This window comes from Daphnia magna, unplaced genomic scaffold, assembly GCF_020631705.1.
Source record: "Daphnia magna isolate NIES unplaced genomic scaffold, ASM2063170v1.1 Dm_contigs412, whole genome shotgun sequence".
Lineage (NCBI taxonomy): Eukaryota > Metazoa > Arthropoda > Branchiopoda > Diplostraca > Daphniidae > Daphnia > Daphnia magna.
This window is the reverse complement of record NW_025533304.1, coordinates 4217-12941: the sequence shown is the minus strand read 5'-3', so window position 1 is coordinate 12941 and position 8725 is coordinate 4217. Positions and strand designations below refer to the sequence as shown.

Below are 8725 nucleotides of genomic sequence, written 5' to 3'. Positions count from 1 at the left end.
ATGAGTTTTTACTTCTATATGTAAACTGCATGGAATATACTTGTATTCAATGTGAATACACTGTTATACCATGAGTTTTTAGTTCTATATGTAAACAGCATCAAATATACTTGTATTCAATGTGAATACACTGTTATACCATGAGTATTTACTTCTATATGTAAACTGCATGGAATATACTTGTATTGAATGTGAATACACTGTTATACCATGAGTTTTTAGTTCTATATGTAAACTGCATGGAATATACTTGTATTCAATGTGAATACACTGTTATACCATGAGTTTTTAGTTCTATATGTAAACAGCATCAAATATACTTGTATTCAATGTGAATACACTGTTATACCATGAGTTTTTACTTCTATATGTAAACTGCATGGAATATACTTGTATTCAATGTGAATACACTGTTATACCATGAGTTTTTACTTCTATATGTAAAATGCATGGAATATACTTGTATTCAATGTGAATACACTGTTATACCATGAGTTTTTAGTTCTATATGTAAACAGCATCAAATATACTTGTATTCAATGTGAATACACTGTTATACCATGAGTTTTTAGTTCTATATGTAAACAGCATGAAATATACTTGTATTCAATGTGAATACACTGTTATACCATGAGTTTTTACTTCTATATGTAAACTGCATGGAATATACTTGTATTCAATGTGAATACACTGTTATACCATGAGTTTTTACTTCTATATGTAAACAGCATCGAATATACTTGTATTCAATGTGAATACACTGTTATACCATGAGTTTTTAGTTCTATATGTAAACAGCATCAAATATACTTGTATTCAATGTGAATACACTGTTATACCATGAGTTTTTACTTCTATATGTAAACAGCATGAAATATACTTGTATTCAATGTGAATACACTGTTATACCATGAGTTTTTAGTTCTATATGTAAACAGCATCAAATATACTTGTATTCAATGTGAATACACTGTTATACCATGAGTTTTTAGTTCTATATGTAAACAGCATCAAATATACTTGTATTCAATGTGAATACACTGTTATACCATGAGTTTTTACTTCTATATAGTAAACTGCATGGAATATACTTGTATTCAATGTGAATACACTGTTATACCATGAGTTTTTAGTTCTATATGTAAACAGCATGGAATATACTTGTATTCAATGTGAATACACTGTTATACCATGAGTTTTTACTTCTATATGTAAACTGCATGGAATATACTTGTATTCAATGTGAATACACTGTTATACAATGAGTTTTTACTTCTATATGTAAACTGCATGGAATATACTTGTATTCAATGTGAATACACTGTTATACCATGAGTTTTTAGTTCTATATGTAAACAGCATCAAATATACTTGTATTCAATGTGAATACACTGTTATACCATGAGTTTTTACTTCTATATGTAAACAGCATGGAATATACTTGTATTCAATGTGAATACACTGTTATACCATGAGTTTTTAGTTCTATATGTAAACAGCATCAAATATACTTGTATTCAATGTGAATACACTGTTATACCATGAGTTTTTACTTCTATAGGTAAACTGCATGGAATATACTTGTATTCAATGTGAATACACTGTTATACCATGAGTTTTTACTTCTATATGTAAACTGCATGGAATATACTTGTATTCAATGTGAATACACTGTTATACCATGAGTTTTTACTTCTATATGTAAACAGCATCAAATATACTTGTATTCAATGTGAATACACTGTTATTGACAGAAAATGTGGTGGTAATTAAAAGAGCGCAAAGGGAGATCCGGATTCCTACGTTGTGTAATATTTCGGCTTCGGGACAAACACTTGAAAAGAGCACATGTAGGGATAGGCGTAAAACACGAGCGAGCTACTTTGACTCCATCAAGAGTCGAGTGAGTGAGACAACTGCCCTCTTTTTCCCTTTCAAAACCCCAACAGTAACCAAAAAAACAAAAGAAGAACAAAAGCGTTATAGCTTGAGGGGAAGGAAATTGCAAGTCATGGTTTTTAGGGCTAAAGGAGAAGGATGGGAAAGAAAGGGTGCAAATGAACAACGCTATTTTCGACATCCTCCCGGGGCCAAAATGTTAGACGTGGGCCTCTTCTTCAAATATCTTCTTTACTGCTGCTCTGGCTCTATCCGCGCTTTTCCTTGATGGCCTGGAAATAATTGAGGCTGGATCGGGGGGATCTTCAGCGGCCGGACGGAATACTGGATCCACGGGTTCGGATATCTGAAGTGGATGTAGCTTTGCGATGGGACGATTGGTCTTTCCTTTTGCGGTACGAATTTCTGCCGCTCGAATTTCTCCATCTCGGCTCCGAATTAAGCTTTCGACAACCGCCATCTTCCAATCCTTCCTAGGTTTGTCGTCATGGACTAGAACAATGTCTTTTTCTTTGATAACGGTTTGCTGCTTCTTGCTTGTGGCTTGATGTTGTTCTCTAAGAGCAGGAAGGTAAGATCTGAGAAAACGGTTTCGGAACTGTTGTAAGAGAGTCTGATGGCGGATCACAGCTCTTTTTAGCTCGCTAGGTCTCTCGTCGTACGACAAGTCTAGAATTTCGTCCGCTGCTTCGTCGTTATATGGTAACGTATTAAAACGTCGACCATACATTAGGTGGGCTGGGCAGAGGGATTCCTCTTCTTCGACGTAGTTAGAGGGGTCTTCTAGCGGACGGTCGTTAAGCACGGTCTCAGCGTCTGCGACTAATGCTCTGAATGAACTTAGGGTTGGTTTTACGCGTCCCAGTACCTTAGATAGAGCCTCTTTCGTGATTCCAACCAGCCTCTCCCAAAAGCCTCCGTACCATGGAGCACGTTTGGGAATAAAGCGCCATTCGATCTGTTGATCCGACAGCTGACGTAGAGTCTTGGGGTCACGGAAGATCTTCTGAAACATTTTTGCTGCTTTTTCAAATGTTTTGGCGTTGTCTGACATGATGACGCTGGGCCGCGAGTGATGTGAAATGAAGCACCGAAGTGCCTCTAGGAAAGAAAGTGTGGTCATGTCTTCTACAACCTCCAGGTGTATGGCGCGTGAGGATGCGCATGTGAAGAGGAGAATGTAGGCGGTGACGTCTGCTTTTGGTGCTTGTTTAGGTCCGCGCAGGGAAAATGATCCAGTGAAGTCCACGCCGGTCACCGTGAAAGGAAAAGAACAACTTGCTCTAAATGGAGGCAGGGGCGCGTGATTAGGAGCTGGATAAGCGGGTCCGCGAACTCGGCGACACGTCACACAACTGAGCAGGCACTTTCTTACGCACTGTTTGATCTGGGGGATCCAAAATCGCTGACGAATTGAAGCGACGGTCAGTCGAACTCCCCCGTGCATCGCGAGGATGTGATGCGCCATGATTATGAGAGTGGTAAGGGAGGACTCTTTCGGTAATAGCATCGGGTGTTTAGTATCTTCTTTTAAGCAGGAATGTTTCAGGCGGCCGCTACATCTTAGTAACCCATCATTACCAACAAACAAGTCCAATTGTGAAACCAAGGCTGGGCGTTTTTCGGCTTGTTTTGGAAAATATTTGAGTTCACTGGAAAAATATTGTTCCTGAATTGCCAAGAGCCATTTCCGTTCAGCTGCTCGTAGTTCCGTGACGGTCACAGGGCCAACCTTCCAACTTTCGCGAGATTTGTCTTTGAGCTTGATATTTTCGACAAATCGAAGGATTATTGCAGTAGTTCTGATAAGCGAAGAAAATTTAAACCGCGAAATATCTAAGATACTTTTGATGCCTTTCTCGGAGATTGGCGAGGACGATGACTGAAGGACTGCTGCGCTTGTAATGATTGAGAGATGGAATACTGCAGTTGGTTCAGAATTTTTCTCCCACACCGGCCACTCGCTTTTCTTCAGGAGCCATTTAGGCCCAGTTAGCCATGTTTCTGACGATAAAAACTGTCGAAGCGTAGTTCCTCGGGACAATGAATCCGCCGGGTTGCATTCAGTGGGGCAGTAGTTCCAAGTTGCATTTGTGCTTCTGTTAAAGCTTCGAATGGTGTCAATTCTGTTGTGCACGAATTGGCACTTGATCTTGCTCATCTTCTTGATCCAGTAAAGGACAATTTGGCTGTCGGACCACAAAAAACAATTTGGTGTCAGACTGAGAGGTTGGAAAGCGGACAAAATTGACGACGCGATGCGGGTTCCAATGACAGCAGCCATTAGCTCCATTTGTGGGATGGTCAGCAATTTTTTGTCGGTTCGTAGGGGAGCTACTCGAGCCTTTGAAAATACGAAGGAAGTAGATTTTCCATTACTTAAGTAAGCCACGGCTCCGTACGCAGCTTGACTGGCATCTACAAAGATGTGTAGATCTAGAACCTTTCCCTCTTTAAAATACGGACGTGGAAAAGAGACCTTTGCACTCTCAATGGCTGTTGCAATGCCGATCCAGCGTTCTCTGAGCTCCGTAGGAAGAGCCTCGTCCCAATCAAATTTCTGTTTCCAAATGTCCTGGATCAACATTCGGGCAGGGGTGGTAAGAGGTGTAAGAAAGCCAAGAGGGTCATACACTCCTGATATACTGCGTAGTATTTCTCGTTTCGAAAACTGCGAATGGCTAAGAGCCGAGAGCTGCACACTTGGTAAATGAAGAGTATCATCCTCCCGCCGCCAGCTGAGACCGAGCACTTTAGTTAAGGCGGACTCATCGACCAGTCCATCGCTTCTTGCTTTAGTATTAAGATGGCTGCAGTTGGACCCCCAAGATTGAAGTTTAAGGCCTGCTTTGCTCAAAAGGCCGTTCGCTTCACGATAGTAGTCTACTGCTTTGTCCTGCCCTTCACATCCGGAAACAAGGTTGTCCACGTAGATATTGCGATTGATGTCATCGGCTATTGGAGTTGAAATCTCTTGGAGATGTTTCTTGATGACTGACAAAAGGATGAAAGGTGAGCAGCTAGCTCCAAAGGGAACCACCCTGAAGCGGTAGGTTTCGAAATCCGATTTAGAGTCCAAGGGATCTTTAACCCAGAGAAAGCGAACGAAATCACGATCTTGCTCGTGCAGTCCGACCTGATGAAAGGCCTTCTCAATGTCGGCAGTGAATCCAATGGTATGGACTCGAAAACGAAGGAGTATTGCCAACATATCGTTTTGCAATGGGGGGCCAACATCTAGGCAGTCATTGAGACTTACTCCGGTTGGAGTCTTGCACGAGCAATCGTAGACGATGCGTAGTGGGGTTGTTGCTGATTCTCTGAAGACTCCAAAGTGTGGAATATAGTGGCAAGGATTGCCGATTTCAGTCGATGGGACCCTTTCGATAAAGCGTCTGCTCAGTTGATCTTGAATGATTTGGTGGTAGAGTTGAAGGCAATTTTGACCCTTTGAGGCTAAGCGGTTCACTGTGCCTCGTGTTCTTCTCTGACAGGCCAGCAGATTAGGGGAAAGCGGAGGATGACTATCCTTCCATGGAAGTCTTGCAATGTATTTTCCCTCGTGGAAATCTATGGAACCTTCTTGATAAGCCTGGGTTCTAGTGCTCGTCTCTGCTTCCGGCTGGATTCCGAGGGTTTCCAGCTGCCAAAATCTGGTGACATCAAATTTTTCTTCCATCGATACATGAAAGGCAAAGGTCGCCTCAGCTGCAGTGGTGCTTGAGTCAATGAGTTGGCCAGAAACGAGATAGCCTATTTTAGAGTTGACTGCCGTAGGACCTGGTCCACGGACCACCTGATTTCCGACTATGTCCCAGTAAAAGTCAGCACCGATAAGAAGATCAACTTCGAAAGTTGATTTGTCAGAAACTGGATGAGCCAGGACGAGACCATTCAGATGAGGAAGGTTTTGTAGAACCGCTCTGTGAGGATCAGCTAGAGGTTCTACTATGTGTTGTACAATGATTGCTTGAAGCGCAATAGGGATGCCTTGACGATCGAGTAAAGAAAATTGTGCTACGTCATAGTGAGCAGGGATTCCACGGCTTGAGGTGAAACCAATAAGAATAAGACTTTCTCTCCACATAGGTTTGATTTTCAAAAGCTTTGCTAGCTTTGAAGTCATAAAGGTGCGTTGAGCCCCTTTATCGATGAGTATGTTGCTCGAATATTTGACGAACTGCGATTGCACGGTAGCAACTGCTGTTTCCAGAAACACAAAGGGCTTTTGGCGTTCGGTGTAAGTAGTGGAGACTGCGACGGCTGTGGAGGGGGAGCTGGATAATATTGCGTATCCAGCTACCTTAGTGGCCTCTGCCTGATGCAGACTCGTATGATGTGCTCGTTGACACATGCGACAGCGTTTCTTCGATGGGCAGTCAGCCCCGGCTTGGTGACTCATCGATAGACAGTTGAAACATAGCCTTTTCACTTTGGCAATCTCGTATCTGTCTTCTACTGATTTTGCAGTGGTGCAGTCTGTAGGCCAGTGCTCGCCGGTGCAAAACGCGCAAAACATTTTCCGTTGAAACCCCCTTTTGGTAGAGCTGGCTCCAGAGAACATGACATTAAGCTTTCGAGCGGATTTTGGGACTTGACCATGGTGCGAGTCTTGTATCTCACTATCTTCCAAAATCTCGATTTCTTTAACGAGGCTCTTACGCAATGTATCTAGATCCCACTCGGCAGCGTCACTCTGTCGAGCCAAGTTACGACGCAGCTCCGCTGGGAGCTTGTCTAGAAGTATGCAAACTAAAAGATCGCCATATGATTCAGTTTTCTTTCTCAGAGCATCTAAGCCACGAATGTGAGATTCCAGATTGTCCACAAACTTTCTCAGGCTTACCCGATCCGTTCCAGGCTTTGTTAGGGCCACCAACGCTCGCATATGAGCCATTATGATTTTTGCAGGCTGTCCAAAACGTTTCTTTAGAAGATCAACGGCTACAACGTAGTTGTCGTTGCTGGGAACCAGACCATTAAGTAGGGCTTTTGCCTCTCCGGATAGACGGGAATTCAAAAAGTTGAACTTGGTAGCGCCTGAGTATTTGGTCTTTTCGTGAACCTCAATCTCGAATACATCCCAGAAGGTATTCCATAACAAAACGTTTCCATCGAATTCTGGCAGATTGAATTTGGGCAGATGGCTAGAATCCGTTGCTGTGGTCACATTGATGGTTGGTGTGATGTTTGTGGGGGCAGGAGCAGCAGCAAGATTCGCGGCCTCTTCCGCAGCTTTTTCTGCCATAAGGGTGCTTAGAAACATATTCTGCTTCGTCACGTGCATCATACGAAACTGTGTTGACACTGTCAGCGCTTGTGATCTCGTTCTCTACTTCCGCCTCTGGTAGATTTTGCAAGATCTCGGCGTCCAGTGTTTCGATAACCTTGATCTTATCGTGGAGGTCTTGTAGCTTCTTATTAAGCTCATGTATCTTTCGATCTCTGTCCAAAGTTTGGTCGGTCATAATGGCATTGAGCTTTCCGAGTAGGCGCGTGACCACGCCCCGATTTCCACCTCGTCTAGAAATTAGAGTCCCTAAAGTCGCCATCTCTCACGAAGAAAGCGGGAATGGGTTTTGGGGATAGCTACGCAGTTACTAACACGAGGAAGCCACGCGAGGCAATGATAATGTGGAGAACGCGGTATCAGAATGCTTGGCGCGACTAGCGTTACGAGCTTTGAATTCGAATGTATCACAGCGATCGTGCAACATCGAATCGTCAAATACGTTAGAAGCAAGTGAGGGAACTCGAGAGAGTTTGCGATGGGAGGTTGAGGGTATTTACCAACAGGCACGAAGATATTGCTGAGTATTCGTTCTCAACAAATCCTGGTTACGGCACCATGACAGAAAATGTGGTGGTAATTAAAAGAGCGCAAAGGGAGATCCGGATTCCTACGTTGTGTAATATTTCGGCTTCGGGACAAACACTTGAAAAGAGCACATGTAGGGATAGGCGTAAAACACGAGCGAGCTACTTTGACTCCATCAAGAGTCGAGTGAGTGAGACAACTGCCCTCTTTTTCCCTTTCAAAACCCCAACAGTAACCAAAAAAACAAAAGAAGAACAAAAGCGTTATAGCTTGAGGGGAAGGAAATTGCAAGTCATGGTTTTTAGGGCTAAAGGAGAAGGATGGGAAAGAAAGGGTGCAAATGAACAACGCTATTTTCGACAATGTGAATACACTGTTATACCATGAGTTTTTAGTTCTATATGTAAACAGCATCGAATATACTTGTATTCAATGTGAATACACTGTTATACCATGAGTTTTTACTTCTATATGTAAACTGCATGGAATATACTTGTATTCAATTGAATACACTGTTATACCATGAGTTTTTACTTCTATATGTAAAACGATCAGAATATACTTGTATTCAATGTGAATACACTGTTATACCATGAGTTTTTACTTCTATATGTAAACAGCATCAAATATACTTGTATTCAATGTGAATACACTGTTATACCATGAGTTTTTAGTTCTATATGTAAACAGCATCAAATATACTTGTATTCAATGTGAATACACTGTTATACCATGAGTTTTTAGTTCTATATGTAAACAGCATGAAATATACTTGTAATTCAATGTGAATACACTGTTATACCATGAGTTTTTACTTCTATATGTAAACAGCATGGAATATACTTGTATTCAATGTGAATACACTGTTATACCATGAGTTTTTAGTTCTATATGTAAACAGTCATCAAATATACTTGTATTCAATGTGAATACACTGTTATACCATGAGTTTTTACTTCTATATGTAAACTGCATGGAATATACTTGTATTCAATGTGAATACACTGT

At 41.8% G+C, this 8725-nt stretch overlaps 1 protein-coding gene across 1 annotated transcript; it reads right to left on the bottom strand.

Moving 5' to 3' along the window:
- Window positions 1–1790: 1790 nt before the first annotated feature.
- Window positions 1791–6891, bottom strand: LOC116934858. Its single transcript, XM_032942297.2, has one exon. The coding sequence runs from the start codon at window positions 6794–6796 to the stop codon at window positions 2099–2101; it is 4698 nt and encodes a 1565-aa protein (XP_032798188.2). The 5' UTR covers window positions 6797–6891; the 3' UTR covers window positions 1791–2098.
- Between the last annotated feature and the right edge of the window lie 1834 nt (window positions 6892–8725).

What these genes read in the sequence shown, in the direction of transcription:
- LOC116934858 (XM_032942297.2), bottom strand. Translation starts at nt 6,796, where the DNA reads ATGGCTCATATGCGAGCGTTGGTGGCCCTAACAAAGCCTGGAACGGAT.